The 27,284-nt window shown below is 34.0% G+C and overlaps 3 protein-coding genes across 10 annotated transcripts; 2 read left to right on the forward strand and 1 right to left on the reverse strand.

Annotated features, from left to right (window-relative positions):
- Positions 1-9,262: 9,262 nt before the first annotated feature.
- LOC112273706 (cyclin-U1-1) lies at positions 9,263-12,199 on the forward strand. Its single transcript, XM_024502800.3, has 2 exons — positions 9,263-10,712; positions 11,024-12,199. The coding sequence occupies exons 1-2, from the start codon at positions 10,162-10,164 to the stop codon at positions 11,436-11,438; spliced, it is 966 nt and encodes a 321-aa protein (XP_024358568.1). The 5' UTR covers positions 9,263-10,161; the 3' UTR covers positions 11,439-12,199.
- Positions 12,200-12,469: 270 nt separating this feature from the next.
- On the reverse strand, positions 12,470-18,767 carry LOC112273704 (uncharacterized). Of its 8 annotated transcripts, none has more exons than XM_024502792.3 (12): positions 18,570-18,763; positions 18,232-18,273; positions 17,462-17,791; positions 16,738-16,847; positions 16,359-16,390; positions 16,041-16,140; positions 15,339-15,882; positions 14,564-14,822; positions 14,241-14,343; positions 13,296-13,684; positions 12,921-13,068; positions 12,470-12,798 (listed from the first exon to the last, which is right to left on the reverse strand). In XM_024502792.3, the coding sequence occupies exons 3-12, from the start codon at positions 17,733-17,735 to the stop codon at positions 12,769-12,771; spliced, it is 1,989 nt and encodes a 662-aa protein (XP_024358560.1). In that variant the 5' UTR covers positions 17,736-17,791; positions 18,232-18,273; positions 18,570-18,763; the 3' UTR covers positions 12,470-12,768. The 8 variants fall into 8 exon arrangements, with proteins under 8 accessions (XP_024358560.1, XP_090101616.1, XP_024358563.1 ...); XM_090245490.1 differs by having other exon boundaries at positions 16,056-16,140; positions 17,462-17,780; positions 18,570-18,761; XM_024502795.3 differs by having other exon boundaries at positions 17,462-17,780; positions 18,570-18,761.
- A 6,351-nt stretch (positions 18,768-25,118) lies between these two features.
- On the forward strand, positions 25,119-26,463 carry LOC112273111 (uncharacterized). The gene is made up of 2 exons (XM_073529262.2): positions 25,119-25,523; positions 25,936-26,463. Exon 1 carries the CDS (start codon positions 25,212-25,214, stop codon positions 25,515-25,517), a length of 306 nt encoding a protein of 101 aa, XP_073385363.1. The 5' UTR covers positions 25,119-25,211; the 3' UTR covers positions 25,518-25,523; positions 25,936-26,463.
- Positions 26,464-27,284: the final 821 nt, after the last annotated feature.

Raw genomic sequence — 27,284 nt, forward strand, 5'->3', positions numbered from 1 at the left:
AATTTTGGATCTTGAACAAATATCATATGATTGCACAAAGTATTTAATTTCCTTTTACATTAGAAGCCAATAAAAATCTCTTGATATTAGCTTCAAAGTCTTATTATATCCAAAATATCTAATTATTGGAAAGTTGTGATGAGTTTGAAGAATATGTAATTATGCCCCACCTTTTGGAATATATAATCATCCTTCAAAATAAGATAGATTGTTCTTGAACTCAAACTTTAAAGTATCATGAAACTTAGAAGAATTATTCTTGATATTATATATAAGAGGATCAAAAGACATACTTGATTGAATTTTCTCAACAAAGGTTGAATCAATAGTCAATATTGGTTTTATTGCACAAAGATAAAAATACTTTAGACAAGCAAAGTAACAAGAAAAGAAAATTATTCTTTGTTGATCAAAAGACACATCTCATTTTTTTGGTATAAGATAAGAACATCTAAAATGGACAATTGACAAGCTTTATTTTTTTTGAGTCAATAAGTGATTTTGAAATCAAATCTTGATAAAGACATTCTCCAACACTTTTAGCAATGATTCAAAACATGTTTTGATATAAAATATTTGAAATTCTTGTAATTTGTATATATTGTGACTCGATTCAAGGTGCCTTCTAAATAATGATGTCATTTTTGAAATGAATTCACAATTATAAAGAGCCTTTTATCATGGATTTTATAATTGATCTTAGCTGCTAAAATATTTTTGGAATAAAAAGCTAATGGATGGAATTTATCATCTGCTTTCATTTGTAATAATATTGTACCCAAGACAAAGTCTAGTACATTTGTTTTTATAAAAAATTCTTTAGAGAAGTCAACACAATATAAACTTGATGCAAAAATAAACTTCTTTTTAAAGCATCAAATAATACTTCGACTTCTTTACTCTATTCAAGTTTTTTTTTATAAGTCAAATAAATAAATATAGATGCAATTTGAGAAAAATTTGTCATAAAGATCCAATAGTAATTAGAAATGTCTAAATAATATTACACATCTTTTACTATTTTTAAAATCTTCTAATCTATAATAGTCTAAAATTTCTTTAGATCCATCATTAGTCTTTTATTAGAAATGATGTATCCTAAGAAGTCAACTTGAGTAATATAAAATACATACTTTTTTAACTTGACATATAATTCTATATCTTTAAGTTTTTATAATACATGGTAAATATGAACTTTATATTTTTTTGTATTTATAGAGTGGATTTAGATGTTGTCAAAATAACTCATGATAAAATCATCAAAAAACTCACAAAAGACATCATTTATTAGATGTTGAAAAGCACGTAATGCATTTGTGAGTCCAAAAGACATGACATTATATTCAAAATGCCCATATCTGATTCAAAATGCAGCTTCTTATTCATCTCCTTGTTTAATATGTACTAGATTATATGTTCTATATAGATCTATTTTTGTATAGATATTTATTTCATTGAATTGATCAAAAAGTCTTGAAATTAAAGATAGAAGTTACTTATTTTTTATGGTAATCTTATTGAGTCCTTGATAGTTGCAGAGATCCATCTTTTTACTTCACAAATAAGATAAGAGCCTTGGCTAGAGATTTAAAATGATGTATAAAATTCGTAGTAAAATTTTCATAAATGTACATCTTGAGTTTAGCCAACTTATTTTGTGATAGGCTATAGATTGGTCCAAATGGTAGTTGAGCTCGCTCGTGAAGATCAATGGAACAATCATAAGGATGATGCCTTCAAAGAATATTTATATTCTTCTTTTCAAAAACGTCTTAGAAATCTTGATATAAGCTAGGATTATCACTTGATGTCATTTCACCATTAGAAATGGGTATGGCATATAAAGCAAAAGATAATCGTTATTTTGCAATATGCATAAAAGCTTTTGCACCCACTAGTAAGGATTTAGATATACTAGACTTATGTGTTTCTGCTTGACTGACAAAATTTTAGATTAAACTATCAAAAAAATTAAGATTATAAGAAATCCAATCTATTTGAAGATTATACTTTTTTAACAAAGATAATTCTAAAATAACTAGATTGGATAGATATCTTATTACATTAAATATTACTATGCTATTATGAACTTTAATTACCATATCTAAAGGAAAAATTTCATGCATAATATCTCTAAAAGATACCAACTGACCATCTATGACTTCTACTTGTATGGATTTATTTTTCTTGATTAACAACATTTCCTATTTTTTGACAAAACCTTCGTCTATAAAACATGTTGAAGCTCCTAAATCTAACATAGTTCAGACTTTGTAATTTTTTGGTTATAAATAAACTTCTATTATAAAATAAGGTGAAGGATTTGAAGTGAAAATAGGACCTTTACTAGGATTTATACAAGATTTTAGCTGCACGGTCCCTATTGTAGTTGGAAAAATTCGTATTTCAATACATTATCTTTTTTAAAAACCATGCTTCTTATTTTTTTAATTATATTGTTTCTTTGGATAATGTTGGATAATTTATTTAGCTTCTCTATAATATAAGTATAAGCCATCTTTATATCATTCAGTCTTTTTCTACTCCATGAAGAATTTAAAACATACCATATCACTTGCATTAATTTTGGTTTTAATGAATGTATTTCTGAAAACTTAGGAAATGTCGTCATTATTTCATTTATTTTTCTTTAGCCAAGTCTTTGTTCTTGGCATCTTTCAAATAATTAACTGTCGCATGTAATAGCTTGAGTAATAAATTATTTTAAAGATTTTGCCTTTGACATTGTCAATAACAAACCTTTCACATTATCCTTCAACCTATATCAAAATTGATTGATAAGGGATTTTTCATTTCAGTCCACGTCACAAGCTAGGTTTTGGAATTTGACATCATATATGGTGGTTGGCTATGATTCTTAGTCCAAAGATAAGAATTTGATCTCTGCTATTTTTTTTTTATTACTTTTTCTAAATGCGGCCATAAACACTTTTAAGAATGAATTCAAGTTATAAAAGAATTACAAATCTTTTTCCATTAAAGGTACAAACTAAAAAAGAGCACTCTCTGATAGAAGTGTGCCTATAAATCTGACTTAAATAAATCCATTGGAGAATTGGAAGGGATGCAACCTTAGATAGAGCTTGACTTATTGCAAAAATCTTTGAAATTTTGATCTTGTTCCATCAAACTTCTCAAGCATACTAATCTTTGTCCTTGTCATACTTGTAGAAGTAAAACTCCCTGATTTGATTGTGAGGTAATCTACTTACTTTCTTCAATTGTACAAATTCTTATTATAGACTTTGAACTTCTACTATAGGCGCAAGAATAATACTTCCATGATTTTAATTAGAAATATATGAGATTTCTATTCTTAAAGTATTCACAAGCTCATAAAGATCTATAATAGTTACAAATCTTTTCTCACTTCCATTGAAAGTAGCATCCATAAATTTTTTTTTCTATAGATAATTCAAAGAATTTCAAAAAATTAAATTAGAAGAGAATAATCCACAACTTCTAATATGAAATGATAATTTCCACAAAGAAGAATAATCAACATTTTTTAAGGTTAAGATCAGTGTTAGAAAATAAGATTGTTAGTTTAAAGGTGTATAATCTGCAATCTTCAAAACACAACAAAAGAAGTGAGGTAATCCACTCACTTCTAAAATAAAATAGAAACAATAAATTAGCACTCTTGTCAAACTATCAAAGACATGAATCTCAAAAAAGAAATCCTCAATACATCCTTGTGACATTGAAAAAGAACTAGATAGTGACTCAAAGATGATATATTATTGAACTAGAATGGCTATCGCCAAAAACAAGAAGATTAGAAAGTCTAGGAAGAAGACTTAAGACTAGATAGGCATTGACAAGAATGAATAAGGCTTTATTCTTGCCTCTATATGTACTCTTAACTAGGAGCTATGTGGCAATGTCCTACAAGACCTTTAAAATGTGTTGACTTTGCAAGACACATACTTTAACTTGCAAGGTAAGTTTTCTTTATGTGTACCACATGGTTAGCTTGTTTTATAAGCTATCAACACCTGGTTAACTTGTTGACCAAGTTTCTAACCTATCAATCAAGTACAAATATATATAAAGTCAAAACAATATCTATAAAGCTTCTAAGAAGGTATTTTAGAAACTTAGGAGATAATACCTTCTAAAATACCTTCTTAAAAGATAATATTTTTGATTCTAACTTAAGAGAAGTTTTGCCATACACTCCCTTCTCATCCTATTTTTATTTTTAGTTTGGGATAAATTTTACTTAACACTTCTTTCCTTCTACCTCTTTTATTTGTAAAACACAATGCCAAAAGAAAGACCACAACTACTATGCATATAAGTGAATTGTGCATATGAAGTATCACACTGATTTTCAATGGATAGTTGGCTATTGGACTAGAGAGATAAATTTGATCCCAACAACAAGGCTTTTTTTTAATGCATAATAACTTATTTCCTAAATGTTCCAAATAGAACATTCTTAGAAATTTTATAGAATTATTGGTGCAGTACAAGAGAAAATTTGAAAGCTAATTGGATTTTATTTAAAGCTTGGAGAAGCATACATTTCTAGGACATGATAGGAATGCATGTTCCAGATTATCTATTAGAATAATCTTAAAGACAAAGATAAGAAATATTGATTAACTAAAGGAATTGTTTATATTTTAAATGAAGTATAAGTATTAGATGTAAATACTAGAGTTGCAAAATCTAAAGGTTGAAAAGAAGCTATGATGAACTCAAAAAATAGCTCTCTTTCTCTTTTTTTGTTTTTCTAGAGTGGAGCCCTTCTAAGATTGAAAATAATAATAGAGGGGCTGAAAACAAAGGGGCTAGAAATAAGAGATGAGGACAATGGAAGGGAGAAGAGGGAGGTAGGAACAAGAAATAAGAATAGGAAAATTAGGAATGACACTTGGGAACAAAGCTAAGAACAAGAGATAAGAACAATGGAGGCTTGGAATGAGAAATAGAGACAAAATCAATCATAAGATGGCAAGGAGGGATGTGGCTTTATCAACTCTTCAAATTTAAGAAATTATATTATTATTGATTACTTAATATGGATTATTAATATATGTATATACAAACATAAAACAAATTTGATAAAAAAATATGTATGTATGTATGTATGTATGTATGTATGTATGTATTTATATGAATTTAAATTTTATTTTTTACTAAATATATTATCATTAAATTAAAATCTTTAGAATCTATCAAATATATTCATTCAAAAAAATGAAATGAAGATTCTAAACCAAATAGAAACAAATGCAAAAATATAATTGAAGAAAACTAAATACTGATTCATTTTGTTTTAATAGTTTATTATGCCAATAATAACATGATTGTGACATTTATTTAAATTTCCATCTTGGTGATTCTAAGTGTATTAAACATCAAATTTTGGAAAAAACAGAAGAATTATCTCTGACATAGCTTGTATCATAAAGAGATCTAGCAAAAACCTAAATTGCAACATAAGGTTTTGAAACTTGATATCTGAAAATAAAAATAAAAATAAGGAAGAAAATAGAAGAAAATGTCCTTATTACAACAATCAAAATGAATGTTTCATTTACAATAATCAACTTTGTTTGTAAAAATAATGTTTAAATTTAAACACTTAACGTTTGACCGGTTCAAGCACTGCTACTTTGAAAAGTTTATTACTTCTATGAAATTCAACCATAATTTTGTAGTTAATTTTTTTTTAAATTATTAAAAGTAGGATTAGGAATTGTTAAAACTTTTCCAATGACTCACTTTTTGAGTTCTATACTTTGAGTTGGAAAATGCAATAATAATTAGCTTTCATTTGAATTTAATTCCAACTACTTAACCATTAAGCTTCATATCTTAGAAAAGGAATTGACTAAGCAAATGAGACAACATCTCAACGAATTAAAAAGTGCAAAGGAAAATAAAATAAGAATAATAAAATAATAAAATTCAATTCCTGCAGATACTTGTGCATATTAAGGTACTTTTCAAAAACAATTCAGTGGTTCTTGCACTTTCAATTGATTTTCTTTTTCTTTTTATTGCTTCAAGGATATTCAAAGTAAATAAATATATATATATATAATTAAAAAAATAAAAAATAATTATAATTTTGGTTCTTTTGTATTTTATACAGATATATATATATATATATATATATATAAGTTTAAACATAGACAATCTCTTGAGATAAACTGTTTCTTCTTGGTTTGCATCAATGTTGAAAATTATCAACAACTAATTAGTGATCTAAAATTTTATATTAAATTGAAATAATTAAAAGAAAGTCTGAAATTCTCTAAGAATCCACAAGAAGGTTTGTACCAAAAAATACAGCAAAATAAGTTATACACCTTTGTAATTATTTCGTTAAACTGTAACTATGTTGTAAAATTCTAACAATCCACTCACACCATAGATGAGGAACAGTACTTAATTCACAGTCTAATTATGTTAATGAATGAAATCAAAGTTATGAATCATGGACGAAATTTCTTTAAGTTGTAACTTTATAAAAAATTTTTGTAAAACCAGATTTTGAAAATAACAACCATATTAATTTCATTTGATATATATATATATATATATATATATTTAAAGATAGTTAAAGTTATGATATTTCTTGTGTTATATTTATCAATCCCTTCTAATTACTTAACCCTTGATTTTTATAATTAAATGCAGAAGAAGTGTCAAGTCAAATAGAAATTCTTATGGCACAAAACACAACAACTCTAGTATTCAAATAAACCATAAAAGCTACAAAATGTAGAATGATGGGTTAATTTGAATTCCATTGATAGAAATATCAAAAACATCATCAGCTATATCTGACAAGAGAAGTCATGAAATAAATAACTCAAGTATTCATATTTTATTTTATGATATTGACAATACATATTTATGAACAAAAGTTCAACATTTGAAGAATTTTACGTTTTGATAAGTTCCAATTACTTTCTAAATTTCTGTAAATTAATTTCACCAATTTAAATTAACTTAAAGCAATTTTGATACACATTAATTCGCTAGCACCACATTTTCTGTACGTTAATTAATTAATCAATTAATTTTTTTTATAAATTAAAATAAAGCTGCATACTTAGCCATCTGTTTACAGTATCTCTTCATAGGTAACAGGAAAAAAAAAACGTTAAGTACAGTAATAAACTGGACCAATTTGTCACGAGCCACTATCCCTTCCAAAAAAAAACACAAAAAAATAAATAAATAAATAAATCAATAAATCAATAACAAACAAAGAAAACAAAAAAAACAAAAAAAAAATGAGACAAATAAAAATAAACATGTGTCAGACAGTATTTATCCACATCACAAACAAACGCCCGAAAACCATCCAAAAATCTTCCGACACATCATCCAACAATATCATCCAAAAGTGGAGGTGATCTTCCCCCCGAGTTGACGGTAAACCGCTCACAACATGCCACCTGTTAGGCATTCATTCGAGTTCCGCTCTACACCAAACACTCTCCTCCAACAAGAGGGTAGCGCCACATTAGCATGCCACATGTCGTCCACTCATTGGACGAATCTCTTCCGCTGGAAGATTCTAGATTATTCCTCGATTCCCTTTAAATTTTAAAATTTTATCTTCGATTATGTTTGTTGTTTGTTTTTTTCGAGTTGTGGTGCTTTGGGAAAGAAACCGGAGACACTGGGTCGCAAAGCACCCTCTCTCTCTGTGCCGAAGGTGTGCCGGACACGAGCTTGTCCAACAGAATCTGGTGACGGAGATTGTTCCTAGTCCTTTGCAAAGTATGATCTCGTGCATCGTAGGTTAGGGAGGGCGGCAGGACAGATGCGGTGGATACGAGGCGAGGCGGTCAGGCTTCTCGGGCAGAAGCCCCCCTCAGGTCGCTGTCGACGCGTGCGGATGCCAGCGCCAAGGTTATTAATAAGTTACTCCAATGCCACCAGGTTGATGCTTCTCTCACGTCTTACTGCTCTTCCTGCACTTCAGTACCTTGCTCATGTTTCCGAGGAAGATTTTATCTGCTTCTTCCGTCTCTCCGTGTGAATGATGCCGAGCGCGATGATTTCGGTCTTGTTTGTTTGGATTGTCCCGTGGTCTTGTCAGAGATGGATAACAATCTTGTTGAAACCGTATTCGGAAACGCCATGCTCTAGCTGTTCAGATCTCATGTTACGAAAGCTTTCTTCGATGCTTTTGTGATGTGAGCTTCGTCGTTCATCGGCAGAGTGCATGGTTGATTCATGGGAATTCTATTAACGCTGTTCATTTCTATTGCTGTATTTTATAAGATATATTAAAAACAAATTTGTTGAGTTTTTTCATAAAATCAGAATAACTTAAAAAATTTGAAGTAAAGAAGATAACGAGAGCATTTTCAACATGTGGATAGTTTATGGCTTTAACCATTCATAACTATTGGATTTTCATTTGATCATTTTAAAGTCAGATATTTATTTTACACATACATACATGAATTATTGGAAATGTATTTATTCATTTGTTTATTTTTTATTATTATGTGAAAAGCATTTCCAATAAGAACAAAAAATGCATCTTCATACATGTGATATATATATATATATATATATATATATATATATATGTATAAGGATACAGTGTTTGTTATGAATACATTTGTTTAATATGAATTTGAGTTAAAAGCATCACTCTCATATTTTGTTAGTTATTTTAGACTTGTTTTTTTAATTCTTCAATCAACTGGTTTAAAGAAAACCATAACTTGAGTTTTATCATTTAAAAAAGCTGAATCATAGTTCTCACCAAAATGTCCTCCACGTTAACAAACAATTCACGTACTTCAAATTTGAAACAATACAATTGTGTAATCCATTTCTAGCTTTACTCATCACCACATCAAAACAATGAATTACTCAACCTATGTTGTAGAATACCATAAACCACATGAACCATGCCAGTTACAGATGCATGCTCTTTCCATATGTCCAAACTCAGGTGAAACATCTCTCACCACAAACATAAAAAAAAACCACATGGAAAAGTCACAACCCACTGAAGAACTGCAAAACAAACTGTGCCAAAAAAAACAACAAACTAAACAACAATTGTAAATGAGAAGCGGAGTAGGAGCAAGAGACTCGCATGGGGATAAAGAAGGAGAGAAAGAGAGAGAGGGGAGTGGATGAGGGTGTGGTATTTTGTCACCTCAGCGGGGATAGTGGTAGTGGTGGCGATGGCGATGGCGGGCCCTAGGAAGACGACGACGACGACGCCGACGAAGAAGAAGCGGAAGAAGAAGCTGTGGCTGGGATGTTCGTCGCAGCCTGGCAAAACACTTTTGTCCCCTTATTTGAGCGATGGGCGACAGGGATTGGCGCAAGGGAGTGTCCGCATGTTGCTGGTTCCAAGGCGAAGAAGCGTGGTGACATCGTCTCGCTTGTGTCTGCTGCCAATCCCTGCCACCAACCTTCGTGTGGTCAGCAAGCAATTCCTTTCTTCCTCTTTCATTCCCCTGCCCTTCTCTTCCCTTCCCCCTTCACCCTAACCCGCGAGTAAGTCTCTGGATCATGATATGACACAAGTATCTTACCTGTTTGTTGTCAGCAAAGATTTCGTACTTTGCGAGAACCAGCCCCTGCTGCGGAACCCCTCTTTGACACCACCACACTCCCCCCCCCCTTTTTTTTTTTTTTTTTTTTTTTTTGTGAATTTGCGCTCGCCTTGCTTGCCTTTCTTGCAGCTCTTCTACGTGGCGGTTCGCTTGGATGAGTAGATGGATTCTGCTTTTGCATTTCCTACCGTGAGCTGTGGTGGTAGGATGAGTTGGGGTAGTGGGTGCTGAAGTGTGTTGCGAGTGCGAGTGCGAGTGCTCATTTGTTGTTTGAGAATCGGGTGGGTTTTGTTTTTGCGAATGGGAGAGAGTCGAGGATGATGGTGCGTCGCGTTTGTTTGGGTGAATTTGATCACCGTTTGGATGCAATTTGAGAGTGGGTGTGGCCGGGGAATTTGCTTGTGTAAGTTGAGGTACTGTTGGGTTTTTTTTGGACGGAGTGTCATGGAGCTCTATGGAACTGAGAAGTGCGAAAGTCTTGCGCGCACGACTACTGCAGGAGAACGCCTAAACGTAGTGGGTCACGGATACCCTTGACTGAGGCTGGGTACAGAATAAGAAGAAGACGAGGTGGAGGATTATGTTGTTGGCGCACAAGTCGGGAATGATGCCGCCTGCTTGCCGAACACCAGGGTTTCTCGGGGAGAATGGGAGGGGGGGTGAACATGAGGTGTCTGATGTTGATGCGTTGCGGATGCAGCTAGCTGTCAGCAGTGTGAAGAGCTCTAGCCAAGTCGCGTCCTCCAAGGGCTCATCCTCCCTCACCTTCGAAGCTCCTGATATTGATGATGATGCTGGTTCTTCGGATAAAGAGATTCCCAAGGTCCTGTATGTTCTAGCGGCTGTGCTTGACCGCCTTGTTGCTAGAAACGAACAGTTCTCCAATGCACCTTCCCAGCAGGGGAAGAAGCTGACAATTTTCCATGGGTTAAGAGCACCCAACATCAGCATTGCCAATTACTTGGAGCGTATCTTCAAGTATACCAGTTGCAGTCCATCATGCTTTGTCGTCGGCTACGTCTTCCTTGATCGTCTTATCCATAGGCAACCCGATTTGCTCGTCACTTCTCTCAACGTGCACAGGCTACTGGTGACGAGCGTCATGGTGGCTACCAAAATGCTGGACGATGTGTAAGTCTCGGCTATCATCTAATTAAAGTCGAGCTATTCGTAGTTCCGTCCCCAGTGAATTGACTTGTCTTGCATTTTGTAACCCATCTGTGCTTCTTCCACATGTTTCTCCCTGCTACTGTTGAATATGATGGTCCGAAAATCTTGGGTCGGGGGATAAGTGATCACATCTTCGAAGGTCTAGTATATCAGGTAACCAAAGCCGCACTTAATTAGCATCTCTTCCCGTATCATCAACCGTCCTCGGTCTACGCTATATTGCACTTTGAATGCTCAGGTTGACTGACATCATCCAAATTCCTTGTCTGCAGGCACTTCAACAATGCTTTCTTTGCAAGGGTTGGAGGTGTGAGTGTTCTTGAATTGAATCGCCTTGAGCTTGAATTCTTGTTTCGCCTGGATTTTAAATTATCTGTCACGATCAGCGTGTTCGAGAGCTACTGTACTTTTCTTGAAAGGGATATATCTGCTCTTGAGAAGAGGCCGGAAAGGATAGAACGAAGCTTGCCTGCTTTTGCCAGTGCTCCTGTAAGTGCTCACGTCAGTGCTCCAGGAACTCCTCGAGGCAGTGCGCCTCCGACTCCTAAAGAGACGTCGCCGAGGTCAAAGAAGAGAATACCCCCCGGGCTTCCTGTATCGTATGCTGGCAGGAAACAGACCGCATTACATTACCAGCAACAACCTGTACCTCATTACTTTGTCAGAGATTCTTCACCTAGTCGTTGATGGAGCTTCTTACTCGCCACTCACGTTGTATTGACTTCACGAAAAGCTTAGGTTGGTAGCGCAGCTGCTTCTAATTAACATAAAGATTGGCTCAGTTTAACGATTTGCTTAGCAAGATCAGTCAGTGTGGCAGCCGAATGCCACCAGCTTTTTTCAGGAAGTTTTGCCAAGCAGAGATAGAGCATGGTGCAGGCTATGCAAGTTGTACATGCGAAGACAGAGTTGGCATTTCAGTTAGGTTGTGCTGGTATCTTCATCAAAGCAGCGCCTCCTCACCAAACAGGAAAGAAACTGGATTACACTTCTGTTGAGTTGAAGACGTGGGTGCAGGGCCGGAATTAGTATCTCAAGGTGGTAGAGTGCTGAGCGTTGCAACATCCTTGCAAGTTTGAGCGAATGCGTGAAGAAGCTTGTGAAGCTGTCAGTATTCAACCCCACTGCTTTTCATGAAACTCTTGAGAAGTAGGCTCAGAGCTGCACAGCTGAATTTCATATCTCTGGGGTACTGTTTTTGATGTGTTCTAGTCTGCAGAAAAGGTGTTGAGAAGTCATGGTGTACATCTCCCAACCGTCCAGATAGTAACTTGCCGTTAGTAGGTAGTTCTCCTCATATTTCTTAATCGCTTTCAGGTATTTGCATGCACAACAGCGATTCTTAACGTACTCCAAGTGGAGAAAATGTAGAGAAATATATTTGTGAAATGTACACATGTGACGACTGTGCCACACAATTAGGTGTCAGTTGAGTTATTTTTCATCTATATCCCGTTCAAGTGAATTCCGTCTACTTCGTTCATCGTTTGCAATGTGATTTGTCCACACGTTGTGCACACTGAAGTAGTAAATTTCTTTCCATCAGTCAGACATCTTCATAATGACATAGCAGTAATCGGGCAGCCAGATATCGTCAGATAGAAACAACTAACAAATATTTCAAAAGTATGTCCCCGTACACCATAGCTATGAAAACATTAACAGTGTGCACCGGTGGAAAAGTGTTGCGAGTGGAATACGCCATATTCCTCTATCCATGTTGAATAAATGGCCATCCTAAAACTCCTTATCATAACACATACGATTTAGATGTTCTTTAAAGAGATAAATTTGATATTCGGTACTTCTACACTATTCATTTAAATCTTTCACAAAATGATTGCCAAAATAAGAACTTTAAACCAGTCGTCCACTTCCGCTGCCACGTTAAGCAGCTATATCACGAAGCAATAGTAATACACAATTTACACCGTCATAATAGCAGTTAAAAGATTGATTTGAACTCTTAATATATGGACCTAGTTACCACTATTTTCAACGCTTCGTCTTCAATCTCTTACTCATGAAAACCCCAACTTCGTTGTTGCTGCGTGCAGAACACATGTACATTAATTTTAAAATGGAAAATTTAGCAACTATCTAAGCATGTCATAATTGTTTATACTACCAAGCGAATTTCACTTGAAGGCGTGACACAACCTCACCTACCTGTTTTCTTTTTCGTCTGCTTGGAGAAAACTGCGAATCTTCACCATCGTAATTGATCTCATGTTTAATGCTATCGTTCACTGACATATCCGCGTGTTCATGCGTTTGAGATGGCAACTTCACAGTTCTAGAATCTTTTCCATAAAAACTGGTGCCAACACCAGGGTTCAACTACGGTCAGTTTATTAATAAAACTCTTTGCTGTCAAGACACGTATCTCATCAATAATTCAAATAATACATTTCCTTAAGATGACCACTTACATCGTACGGCCACAAGGACACACTCAAGCAAACCAACTACGGGCAAGTGGTGGGAAAACCTAACAAAAGGAACTTAGTGAGAAGCTAATTGAATATTCAAAGAAAACATTACCGATGTTGAACTGAAGGTATTGGTAGTGATGAGGGCTGTTGCTTGAAATGTTGCAACATTGGAGCCTGATGGACCTGAGATAACCCTACGAAGCTGGGTGCCTGTGAGCTCCACGACATACGCCCTTGGCTCAATGGTTGGCTGAGCATTTGTGGTAATCCAATAGTCGACGTACGTGACTCTACACCTATTTGCCCACCAGGATTAGTATCACTAGCAACCGCCTCAAACCTGTCCCCCTTGTTTGATTCTCCTGGACTCGAATTTTGGCGCCTTTTTGCAGATCTTTCATATCCTGGCTGCAATTGTTGAACTTGAATATTGTGTTGGTATGGCATCATCAGTGGCATTGAGACTGCATGTGGACTTATCTGCTGTTGAACTAGAGCCTGCACCCCCACTCTGTCTTCACTTCCAGATCCAGTCTACTACAGATAAAATCTACGCTTCCACTCCACACTGATCTATTGTGCCAAACCAGAAGCCCTTAACCTAGGGAGTAATTGACCTAAACTCTAGGTTTCAACTTGCATTATTCATGTACAGGCTTGCACTGGATACTTGAATTCCTCAAAACAATCACATCTACCTCTTAACTAAATGCAAAAGAACTCCTAAAACCTCAAAAGTAGGTGATGTAGACTGTACTTACATGGACTACCCTTCACGTCTGCATAAAGGGGTCCTACAAGTACAAAGTGGAAAGTTACCATTACCAACACCTCTGGACGAATGACTTTGACATGGTCCACAGTCAATGCAGTAGAGGAGCCCTAGACATTGAAGCTGTCCCTGTACGGGCGATGTGACGTTTCGAACTCCAACGGGGAGATAAACGCCCGCTTTAGTGAGTAATCACCATGTGCATACTTGCTTCAGCATGTCCTCCCTTACGTATATCTGGAGTAATATGTCAAGCAAAAGACCAAAGAACTAGAAAGAGACCTGCTGTATTGTTGGCTGAGGCATCTGAATTGGAGCTGGTCTTCGCTTTTGAAACGACTGCTGCTGCGTTTTTGAGACATACTCCATCATATCTGGAAGGTTGCTGCACAAAATGGCGATCAAAGTGACACTCAACACAACATACACGACGTAATCATGATTGGAGTACCTTAGTGATGAAGAGGAAACCGGGTGAAACATATGCATAATGATCTCAACCATATGCTGTGCCTACGAAAGGAATTTCCACAAGAGACCATCCATTGTTTATTATCTTATTCAATGTTTATTAGCTTATCATACTGTACAAGCCAAGAGGGTACCTTCCACCGGCACCATAGGTGTACATCTTCAGAAGTTCTGCGGAAGAACACTCAGTCTTGTAGGTGTCTACAATGCGACGAAGCCCGCTTCCAAGCTTGCGGATGTGGCATGCCAAGAAATCCGCAAGAATTCGCAAAGGAGCCTGTTTGATACCATCAAAACCAGCTGCTGCCAGCATTCTCACAACTGCTTGTTCAGCAAGCTGCAGAGCAGCTTCTTCAGACAATTCATTCCTATGACTGATCCTTAACGTATTACCTACAATAAAACAACACAAACAGGTATAAGACCAAAAAATTTCAAATCGTGCTTCGATTCAAGGAATGTGCATATTAAAGAACGTTCGCGAATGCAAACACCATAACCGAAAAACATAAGTAGCAGCAACCGATCTGAGTCGGAACTTCCAGTGACTTCTCCAGCCCCTATGAGTGGATTCAGAGGAATGAGTTCCTGCTTTCAACTCATCCACAAGGGCATCAAAAATCTCTGTTATGTTTAGTGAGCCCTTCCACGTCTTCCTCCACCCAGCTACAAGAGATTGAAAAAACGAAAGCCCGGCAACTGCAATACATACAAAATCTTCGCAGCGCCTTGAAAGAAGATATTGCTTTCATTGTCTAATTTATTAAATTAGACAATGGAAGCAAGTTTTCTATCCAGATGCCGGTACTAAAGAAGGATGATAACCTGCAAGCAATCCAACACGGCATTACCGTTACCAACCAGGAAAGAACGTAGTTTTTACATCTGGGTAGAAAACTTGCTCCTCACCTCGACCAAGGGCGCCTCCTCTAACGTGATGACTGGAAACTTCTCCTGGAAGTCGATCTTCTCCTCTGATAAACAAACCTGAAGACAGGTCTCGTAGATGATCCAATCTTTCTAAAAAAGCCCCATGTGCACTGGAGCCATCAAATGAAGTATTTGGGCGTGCAGTAACTGCATTTTCTGGTACACAGTTTACTGGATACTGGATCTCCGGCATAAATGGGGTATCGTCATCTCCTCCCTGGATAGACCTCTCATGACTTAAGAGACTTTGCTTTAAGTCCCCATCTATTCGAAATACTGGGCGCCGTTTTCGATGATTTGCTTGATTACAGACATAATCTGCCATTTCCGTAGGAGTTCGAAGACATGCTTCTTGGTCGCCAAATGGAAGCCCACGTTGAGCCAAACGTCGAGCCAGCCGATTCATTCTGTTCATAAGATCCCTCTGCAAATATTGAGTGTACCATAATTCTCCCAGAGTGCGATGATCTGATGCATTTCCAGAAACACTTAATCCCGTCTTTGTATGCGTTCGACTTGCTTGCTTCACAGCACCAGCACAAAAATATTAAATAATGGTAAAAATAGGCCCCAGAATAAAACTCGACCAATCCTTGCAGTATAGACTTAACCTTTGATAGATTTAAAAACTCTAATCTTTCACAACAATCTCAGATATCACGGATTCAAATCACTACTAACCTGTCTGGGGCTCACCAAAGCACTTGAAACGTGATTTGATTGTGATGGTTTGGCAGAACGACTGTTTATCCCAGAATGGCCACTCTCTGCCTCGTTCAATCTGCTTTGACCAAAAATCATAAAATGTTAAAAGCTGAAAAGAATAACAGAATTCAGGGAGTGTGTCAAGCATACACTAAAAACCTTAGGAAGATAAACTACAACGAACCAACGTATAATTGCTAAATAAACTACAGTGAATAAGAATAAAGCCAATGGCATATAGTAAGTAAGTGATAATCCTACGACATGTGAAACAACCCAGAAGATTCTCACTACCTGGTAAAATTCTCGGAAGAGTCCAATCCATGCTATCAAACATAAACACAAAGAAGACAGTGTTCCCAGCGTCAGCATGGCAAATTAAAGGATACGCATATGCAAGTAAACATGGAAAACATACGTACAGATAAGCAGTCGTATTTACGTTTCAATATTCCATCAGAAGGTTAATATTCTCTAGTAGTTTCTAAAATTAGAGATTCATGAAGCTTCCTGGAAATAGGTCAATCCTATCTTCGAACTCAAAGAGGTTAAAGAAAGAGAGTCGACTTTCCCGTTATTTGTGTTCAATACCAGGAATAGATCCAATCATGTACTATACTATCGTCTCTTGCATAGAATTCGTATACAAAGTACCCAGAGCGACACTCGTTACCTTGAGCTCCAAAGATGCCAACGATGGAGATTTCTCTGCTTGCAACCTAGTCCAATCCTCGGCATCATGTTCTAGAGTGAAGTACACATTGTCCGCGTGCAACTGCAAAACTGTTTCACATGTATCATGTTAAAAATGCTAACCCAAGAGAGAATTTCGCATCAACTACAAGTGATTTCACAATTAGCGGTTTAAATTATAAAAACTTCTCCTATTCTGTATCTCCTCACTATGATATGCTTGCAATAGCTTCGCATACAAACTCCATGGCAATATTTCACTATACAAACGCTGAGAACTCATTAAGAACTCACAATTGACAAGCGATTGTAATTTCTGGTAGCAGAAAGCATACATAAACTGAAGGTAAGCGCCACTATTGATGATCATGGCGTTACCGTGTTGCTACATCATGGACTGCTATTCAACACGAATGTTTTACTCTAACAAGATAGTTGAGGCTCTAGCCTAGATAATGATGTCAAAACAGAGCTAGAATTTTTTTCGTGAAGGAGTGTGTTGAGTGCCTCTCTGTTCAAGGAAATACCATAGCTTACATGTTCCTGCCTACAAGATCGACGCCAGGAAATTATATGATTCGTCGTAAAAGTGAAAATCAGTAAAGCATCAAGTTATATTCCAATCAACCACCATCCCGTGTTTCCTACAACATGTCTTCGAGAAAATGAAGCTTCTGTGAGATAAGACTGATTTCCGAGCTTACATGAGTTGTCCAAAGCACTCGGAGGAGAAGTTGCTGCAGATTTGAGATGAAGGAAAACCAATGCTTTGTCAAAAAGCAAAGCTCGTACTCGTAGCTGCAATGCAGTAACGCTAGGGTTTTCTATTTGCATGAAAGCAGACCAGGTACCCGGTGTTGCGAGGTAAGATTGCAGTAAAACATAATCCCTCTCTCCCAGCCACGCCCGCCACACTGAGTTCTCTTCTAACCTCTGCGCCAACTCGTACCCAGCTCCATTGTCTCCTAGTAGTTTCATTATCTCCCTTGTGGCACTTCAACAAAGCTGTTTTGTACCTTGACACTGTATGAAATCTGGTCGAAGTCAAACACACTTGGCCGGAACTTCAGACATCAGATTTTCGGCCTGGGCGATTGGTTTGGTTATAGCCCAGTATTTACAAAGTACTTGGGACAGAAGGGCGGAGTGTCTCACGCATTGGCTGGTGTCTCCATTAACATTGACTAGCTCAAATTTCAACCGGTTCTCTAGTTCGTACGCCAAATGGATTCTTAACCAAAAATGCTTTGGGTTGTATACGAAACTTTATTCGCGCTACTCATTAACATACGAGGAAGATATGTAATAGAATCGCTAAATAGGCTACGACCATCACTTATTTCATTTCTTACGCAGCACTCGATTTGATGTAACAACTGCTCAATGACAAAGACCGCCTGCCAAGAAGACCACTCCAGCTTCTCTGGTAGTAAAATAAATTAAAAAGGAGACTCAGTTAGAGATTTCCACTCACCTACTGCAACAATATCCACGGTTGACGCACTTCAAAAATATCCTACAGTAGCAAATGCGTCGTAATTCATCTTAGACAATCACTAATCTCACTTGACTACATCCCCATTCTAAAAAAAGAAGAAAGCAGCAAAAATAGAGCTGATGCATTGACCATGTTAACACTTCTGAATAGGAACATGATACACAATCTGACCCGAGCTTCATAGCCATTTTCAGGTATGACCATAACCTCTGCGGCAAGTAAAAATACAGGGCAGAAACAGGATACGCGTAGAACCAACACCAAATAGAGAGCCTGAGGACAATCAGATGCTACACAGGAAACCTCTCACTTACCCTCGAAAAAATCTCTGCTTCAAGGCCCTGTTCTGCACAGGTTCGGGAGCCGATTGGGGTGCGATATGCTCCCAGAAACTCTCAAAAAACGCATGAGAGACTACATCAGGGCGTTGCAACTAGAAAGGCACCGCAGAAGACAAGTACGCGACCAGACATACAACGGAGCTCGCACATCGAACCACAAAGTGAACAGGCAAAAACATAACAAACGGGACCCTCTTCACCTCTTCTTCTCCTCCCCTTACCAACGAGGAACTGTGATATGAACGACTGCACGTTGGAGCATTCGTCGGAGAACCGAAAATCGTTCCGCATTTGCAACGACGTTGGTTTGTCGACTCACCCTCGTCGTCATAAACGAAGTCTCGTCAGGGAAGGCTTCGTCCGTCTTGTCTCGTCGAAACCCGATGGTAAGAAGAAGTTACCGCTGTTAACCAATGGGGCTAAATATGTTACTTCGTTTTATTGGTGTCGGGTGCAAGGTAATTTGTTTTTACTACCATGGTCTTTAATATACTCATCTTCCATCGTGTATAGACATTGACATATGAGCACTAGTTGTTGAGTTAAAGCATGTAACAAAATTTATAAGAATGACGAATGAACTGAACATAATTAGTGAATGACTTTATCTTTCTCATTAATTACTCTCTCTCCCTCCATTTTGGTATTTTTTTCTTTCTATTCATAGTTTTGTGTATATACATGTTAAGAAGCTTTTTAGTATGCAAAATCATTTTCTTCGTGTGTATAGTAGGTGTAAATTGTTATTAGATGTATGTTATTATTGACATGTGATGTTTCTTTTTTTTCTTTTTTCTTTTTTTTTTTGGTTTTTTGAAGAATTGCAAAAAAATATGCCATTTAATTTAGAAGGGAGACATACAAAGGATGGATGGTTAATAGAAGATGCAATGTATTGTTGTTAACATATAAACATTAAAAAATTAACAATCCAAATAGAATTCTATTTATTTCATTACATCCAATTATAATAGTTAATTATTAGAGTTAACAATGTTGAGCAAATAAAAAAATTATTTTGAACAATTAGATTTTATTTTTATCATTAAATAAAAATGTTAAAAAATTCGATTTAAAATAAAATCTTGGTCTTATTATAAAAAATAGCCATATTATTTTAAGTACTTATAGTTTTATTTTTTTTATTTTTATAATTTTATATTTTATATTAATATTTATTATTATTATTATTATTATTATTATTCTATTAATAAAATCAATTATAAAATATTTAATTCAATTTTTTTAAAAAATATGATTATATGAAAAAGTATAATATAGCAATTTTGTAATTTAGGTATTTATTCAAAATCTCTAAAGTACATTTACTACACTTTCTTACATAGTACCGAAGTCAATAGAACAACATTCATATTATAAAACTTTTTTTTATCAAAGAATTTGATAAAACAACAAAAAGAATCTTATTTATACAAGCCTTCTCATAAGATTTTGTTTGGCATTTATAATAAATAAAAGCTCTCAAGTAATTATTTTACCAATACCTATTGCTACATTTGTTTAGAATTAGGTTTTCTATTGAAAATCTTTGCATGTTCTATGTATTAAATTAAAAAATATATTTTTTTAATTTCAATTTATTTGATGCTTTGCTTAAAGTAAAGTTTTTAAAAACAACCAAATGAAAGAAAAATAAAACTATTAATAATCACCTACCATCATTCCATTTATGTTCTATTTAATTTTTATATTTTTAGTGAAGATTTGGTTGTACTTTTTAACAAGAATTGACCTAACATTAATTTTTTAATATAAATATAAAATACTAATAATCCATCATCTGTACTTTTTATTTACTTTAAATCTATAAAAAATGACATATTTGAGTCAAACATCCTTTGATTAGATATTAAAAAATAGTATTACTTGGAAAAATAAATAACATCTACTAATGAAATCTTTTTTATTTAAATTATTCCTTAAACTTTATAAAATATTCTATATTTAAAAAAACATAGATTTTAATAGTTTAGAAGAAGTGGTAATACAAATAGAAAAGTTAGATTAAATAATTATATAAAGAAGTGGAGCAACAACCAACTCAAGGCTAGTCTAGACAAATTGTAGAAATAACCAAGACAAAGCAATTTTTGGTACAAATATCATAAATTCTATTTGGTAACTATAAACATCACCTTGAAATTTATCAACAAACTAACTACTATTAATGATAAGTAAATGCATCATTATCTTTGCTATGAATGTCTTTTATATTTGATAAGTTTAAAAGTATTGACAAAATATTGTTGATAGTATTCAATGGAAAAATAATGATAGAATTTATATGTCATAGATATAAGCAAAATTTATATTTACTTAGATATGACAAATTAGATAGCAATAAGTAGAAATAGATAAATTTGATTATATCTTGTGGATAAGGTTTTTAGAATCTTTATAGGTATTTGTGTGATTTTACCTAACTCTTCGATTTGTCTCTTAAATAAGTCTTCTATTTTTTATTTTATTTTTATTTTTTTTCCTCTCTCTCTCTCTTTCTCTTACTATTGGATTTTGAATTTTTTGAATTGTTTCCTATCTTTCTTTTGTTCTTTAAATTTTGGTTCTTGGAGTAGCTCTTTTGGTGATGGCATCACACCTTTGAATGTTTTTATTGCTCCATCTTTTTACCATTTGTTAAAATTGATGTCAAGTTTATCTATTATTAATTCAATTCTCCTATTTATTCCAAGCACTATTTTTTGGCTTGAATTTTTTCCTATCTGTTACATGTCAATGAGATATGTGGTTTCTCTTTTGGCAATGTTCTCTTTGGAGCTAATTTGTCTTCTTATATTTCTATCTACTTCAATTGTTTCTTATTGTTTCTTGAGCTTGTATCTAGCCAATCTTTTTGTTACTTGTCTCTTGGCTAATTCTTCCTTATTTAACTCTTAGTAGGCTTTTTCTATTATAGTGCACTTCTCCCTGTAGGTACCTTCTTGTGGTGTTTTTTGGATTTTTCTTGCTTTGCCTAGTGTGCAAAATCAGCCTCTTCTAAGTGATCATTTAGATAGGTGTTGTAGATCCTTGTCTTAGCCTTCTTTTGGTCTCTTATATAATAGTCCTTCTTGCTTCTAATTTTTGATAAGCACATTCTTATTCTTTTTGATTTGTCAATATTTATTGCTTCTACTTAAATTGTTTATCTATCCTATAGATTTTTGAAGTTTTGGATTGTAGTTTAGGATTCCTATCAAATAATGGTACAATACAACAAACAATTTTTTTTTAAGGTCTTTTTGAACTTTTTAAATATGCTCTTTGGATTTTTAATGAAACAATTTCAATTGTACTCCTTCTTGATTTTATTTTCATTCTTTTATATAGATCTTATGATTTATTGGTCCAATTTTTTTTCACTAGATTTTTGTCATTGATATCCAAGTTTTTTTTTACTATTTATTTATATTATTCATTGTTTTTCTCTTTGTCTTTTTTTTTATGGATTTACCATCTAGTTCTTTGTCTAGTTAGTAAATCTACAATTTATACTATCAATTCCTATATTTATGGCTATATACTATTTTTTCTATGATTCATTTGTGCGTTGGATTGTAATAATTAATTATCTAATAATAAAGATGCTTACCTCAAAGTCCATCTTTTTTTGCTATTGGAGTTGTCTTTAGTTCTATTTGTTGTGCAACTGCAATACACATGTTAAAGCTGGTCTTCTTTATATACATATACTCATAAAAAACAATACAAGTTTTTTCCTTTGTAATTATAAAAGCTTAGTCACTATACAAATAAAATGGTATGCAATATATATATATATATATATATATATATATATATACACACACTCTTATTCTATTACGCTTCCTTTTAAAAACTTTTGACCTCAAACAAGCCAAAAAATCCTTATTCTCTCTTCTAAAATCCTAACAAATACTCTAATCGTAATTTCTATTATAATTAAATCCTTTGTCCTTCTTAATTATCATCCACCTAAATAATCTTCTATCTAGCTTGTCATCTGTTTTATCTATCATCCATCTTATCTATCATCCATTATGATCAACTTTCATACATCCAACCTTCAATCTTTGTGTCTCTCTTTTAAAAGCTTCTATCTATAACTACCTAGGAAGTTGGATCAACTTAAGTTCAAGCCTTTTATCATAGGATTTACTAGCCTATATGCTTAGTCTAATAATTATGTAGTTAATAATAGTACCTTCATGGTTGACATTGATAATGTATTAAATTTCTATCTTAAGAGTGTTAACAAGTTTAAAAAGATTTGCTATAGTTATAAATTTATTTTCACTTCCACCAAGTAGATAATCATTTAAAGATGGTTTAATATTAAGAATAGAATGGTTATTGGTAAAGACAAGAATACCAAAGACTCTTGGAATAAGATTAAGAATAAAAAAAACATTGACAAGAGTAAAAAAGACCACTCTTGCCTCTATATGTATTATCTAACTAAGAAATATACAACGACATTCTATAGGGCCTCCAACATGTATTCAATATATAAGACACATGTATAATTTACAAGACAAGTTTCCTACATGTGTACCACATGGTCTCTTTGTACTACAAGTTGACAATATATATAACATATGGCTAATTTTTTGGCATAATTTCTAATCTATTAATTACCTACAAATACATATAAAGTCAAATTTTCATCTATAAAGCATTTAAGAAGTTTTTCTACAAGATATGATCAAATCTACCTACTTTTACTTTCTATCTAATTTTTATTACCTTGATAATTATGTATATCAGTGACAAATATGGTTTTAATATTTTATTTATTTATTTATTTATTTATTTTTATAAAATATTGAAGATTATAAGAATATAGAAATAGTCAATATTATCCATATTACAAGTGTTAATAATTATATGTATTGTTGTGTTAAAAGTGTCACATATCTAATTATTAAGACTAACTTTTAGATAAGTAGAAGTAATAGGAATATGGATTAAGTCAAGTCTAGTAGAGAAAGTAATATTATCCATAGCATGTTATTGGTTGAATTAAAAAAAATATAATATTTGTAATTTATTTTTATTAAATGGATAGAAAAAAATTATATTATAAATAGAAGTTTGTGCAAGTTGTAGCTTGTTGTAATGTTTCTTGGAATTTTATTTATTTGTTTATTTATGTTTTAAATAAAAAAAATGATAGATGCAATTAAATGACTTAATAATAATAATAATATGATGCATATAAATTTTGTAGAATATACTTATGTTTTGTTGTTGGATTGTTCTAATTATGTAGCGAAGTGTTTGGTGGTGAAAGTTTTAGAATGGTGGTCATTCAGGATTTAGTATTATGATTTAGGTTTTGAAGTGAGCTAGGATTGGAAATTGTAAATAAACTCAGTAAAACTTGTATAATTATTATAAATTAAAAAATAGATTATTAGTATACATGCAAGAATCAAGTATGAGCTGTTAGACTATTCAGGCTTTAAGGTTTAGTCTTTGAATTTCAGGTTTAGTTTATAAAATTGCATCATGTAAATATGTGAATTTCAAGCAAAAGATGTGTTACTATGCATATAGTGTTATAAAACAACATATTATATTATAATGTATATTATTTATGGAATAATAATATAAGTTGTACATATTATTATTATAAAATATCATGCTTAAATAATCTTTTAACTTTGTGCATTACAACAGGATGAAATCTAGAGTTTTTCTGAAAGTCTGGCTTGTCATAGCAGCGGAGTTTTGGATAAACATAATCTCAAGAAAGCTTTAATTACCATCCAAAATACTTAAACTAAGAGTAAGTATGTTAGGCATTCACAGCAATAACTTCGTGCAAAAACAATCGGCACAACATGAATTTCACAAGCACAAAACATTCGCTTTCTCAGTAGGATTGTTTGTGTTCATTTTCCTACCAAGAATTCGTGTGTTACGAATTTTTCCATTTTATGGCATGATACTTGTGACTTCATGTGATCTTCGCTTTTATGCTTATCAGTGTGGGAATTGTGTGGATAATGAAGCCAAAGCTACTAACAGCAGTCGATCACGTCGTCTCAAAAATTTCTGTCTTCCAACAAGCTATCCACCCATTTGGTATTAAGATCGAACAGTCATTGACCAACCAGTGAACGGATGAGCAATATCCATCCTTTAAAGCAAAACACCACACTCTTGAAATCCACCCACTTTCACCATAACGAAGAGCATTACATGATTTACCCAAAGTTTGTACAAATAGATAGGCAAGTTATCACATATACAATGGGTTGGACCTATTTAAAGACATCGCTGTTGACAAGAGACTACATGGAACGAGCAGAAAACCACAGGGACGTTTAATGCATATCAACGGAGAGTAAAGTTAACACTTGAGATGATAGCCACCAAGATGCAAAAAATGTCGAAGACCTGCTAGAGGAACCCAACATTTGAAACAACGTTGTTAGGTGCTCTTGATTAGAGTCATACCTGACAAAGCTCTTCGCGAAAGAGACGCGAATGTTCTGACACCCCAGATTGCAATCCCCACTGTAACAGTTTGCGGTATTGGCAACGCATACGCATTTGAAGCGTTCATTGCTTGATAATCCACATCCACGGTCGCAACGCAATCGAAGGATGATGAAACTACGGTGGATGAACTTACAAGGCGAAAACATCTACAGACATGCGACTTGTTCCGTGCCCGCTCGGCCGCCGACTCCTCTTCGCGCGAGCTCTCTCGCTCTCTCGCTCTCTCACACTCTCAGTCTGTATCTTCCAATCGCGTTGCAACCCAGTCCATCGCGTGAAAGTGATCGACATTTGCCGGAACAGGTTCCAGTGCATTTCTGGAATTGTCGGCGTGCTTCACGTTGCGCTTCCGCTCGGAGCCCAATTGACGCGCTAAATGGTGGTGGAAAACGTGGGAGCATTGTCTTGTAATTCAGGGTGTGTCTGCAAACCCTAACTCATGTGTTATATCGGGAGGTATAGATGCGTTTTACAATTGTATTCGATGGCTGCAATTTTTGGATTTGAGCATGCATGTGTGGTGAGGTTTGCTTTGAAGGGAGTGTTGGAAGTGCGAAAGTACAGATGGGATTTCTTGGTGTTTAGTCAACTCAGCAACAGGTTTCTAAATCGTTTTTTTTGTGAGGATGTATAGTCGGATGTCGATAGAATTACAAATCTAATATGGGAGGAAAGGTTAGCTATTTTCATCGCCTAGTCTCTGTTGTCGTCTAGGAAAATTCAGAAACATTTCAGTATTGGAATTATTGTGATGGAGGTTTTCTTCATACACCAGTTCAGATTGAGTCAATAGACCAACTACAATTTTGTGATGTGTTATGATTCTCAGGATGGATTGGATGGGTTGGAGTGAACATGATCTTATATGTAGCGCACAAGTGAATCATTGAATGAAACTAGTTCTAGTTGCTTGGGAGGTTTGACCTGATCAGCACATGATTTGATAGAACTTTGCACAATCGGAACAATCGTAACCATTTGAGGCAATATACTCATTTTATTAGATCTTGGATATGTAGATTTAGGAGCAAGGACAAATAGTTATACTTGTTTTACACGGTGGGAGATTAGGAATTGGTAGTATGCACATAAACTAGAATGGAGTGGGACAGTAAAATTACAAAAAATGCAAAAACAAAAGTTTTTAAGTAGAGGTTGGTGGTGTACTATTGCAAATGTGTTGTCATAATGCAATGATAAGTGCACAAGATATAAGAGTGAAAGTGTAAAAAAGAATGAAATCACTTTGAAGATAGTCATAGAAATAGTCATTAGATTAATAGCTTTTATGGATGTGATTTATGGCTTTCTACATGAAATTTATTGTAATGGATGGAAGTGTTGTAGAAGAAAAGAATGTTTTTGTGTGGAGTATGGTTGTCTTAATTTGTTAATTTTTGGGTTTGATGTAGTTTTGATAGTGGTGAAAGATGTTAATAGAATCATAGATATTATTGTGTTTTGGGGTGGGAAGGGAGGTAAACAAAAATAATATATATATATATATATATATAGTTTTGAAGTGTTTGTTGATTTTTTGAGGAAAAAATGTTATATTAAATTAATAATATAGTTGATTTGCAATAGGGGTGTATTATAAGATTATGCAAGATCTTGTATTAGGATTGTATACATTGTTAGTAGAAAAGTATTTGTGAAGGAGATATGTAAGATATTATGGTTTAGTGTATGAATATTAATGGAAATACATGTGTAAAAATCAATATGGTCTTTAACATTTTATGTTTTTACATGTTTTGATGGAAAGTTGAAGATTATAACAATGTGACAATAGCCAATATATTCAAGTTTATAAGTGCTAATAATCATATTTATTGTTGTGGCAAAGCTAATTTTTAAGTCAAAGGTAGATGTAATAAGAATGTAGACAAAGTCAAGTTTTGTAGAGAAAATAGTTTTATCTATGGTATATTAGTTAGTTGAACTAAAATAAAGTGAAAAGAAACAATGTTCACAAAACTCTTTCTTTCAACATACAAAAAAGTAATGTACTTGATAGTCATCCATATGGGAAGCATAAAATTAATAATGATAATAAAGATTTGGATTTGAAGTTTAGAAATATGGCATAGTAATATTATTTAGGTGTTGTGGTTTTGAGGTGTATATTAATACAAAGTGATTTATTGATTTACTTATTTTGCATTATTGTAAAAT

This window comes from Physcomitrium patens, chromosome 20 (genome assembly GCF_059467195.1).
Source record: "Physcomitrium patens ecotype Gransden chromosome 20, ASM5946719v1, whole genome shotgun sequence".
Lineage (NCBI taxonomy): Eukaryota > Viridiplantae > Streptophyta > Bryopsida > Funariales > Funariaceae > Physcomitrium > Physcomitrium patens.

Coding starts and splice junctions, on each gene's coding strand:
- LOC112273706 (XM_024502800.3), top strand. CDS start 10,162: ATGTTGTTGGCGCACAAGTCGGGAATGATGCCGCCTGCTTGCCGAACA. Junction 10,713..11,023: donor ACCAAAATGCTGGACGATGT/GTAAGTCTCGGC, acceptor CCTTGTCTGCAG/GCACTTCAACAATGCTTTCT.
- LOC112273704 (XM_090245487.1), bottom strand. CDS start 17,735: ATGAAACTACTAGGAGACAATGGAGCTGGGTACGAGTTGGCGCAGAGG. Junction 13,069..13,295: donor ATACCTTCAGTTCAACATCG/GTAATGTTTTCT, acceptor TGTTGGCACCAG/TTTTTATGGAAAAGATTCTA. Junction 12,799..12,920: donor GCAGACGAAAAAGAAAACAG/GTAGGTGAGGTT, acceptor TTCTGCACGCAG/CAACAACGAAGTTGGGGTTT.
- LOC112273111 (XM_073529262.2), top strand. CDS start 25,212: ATGATGAAACTACGGTGGATGAACTTACAAGGCGAAAACATCTACAGA.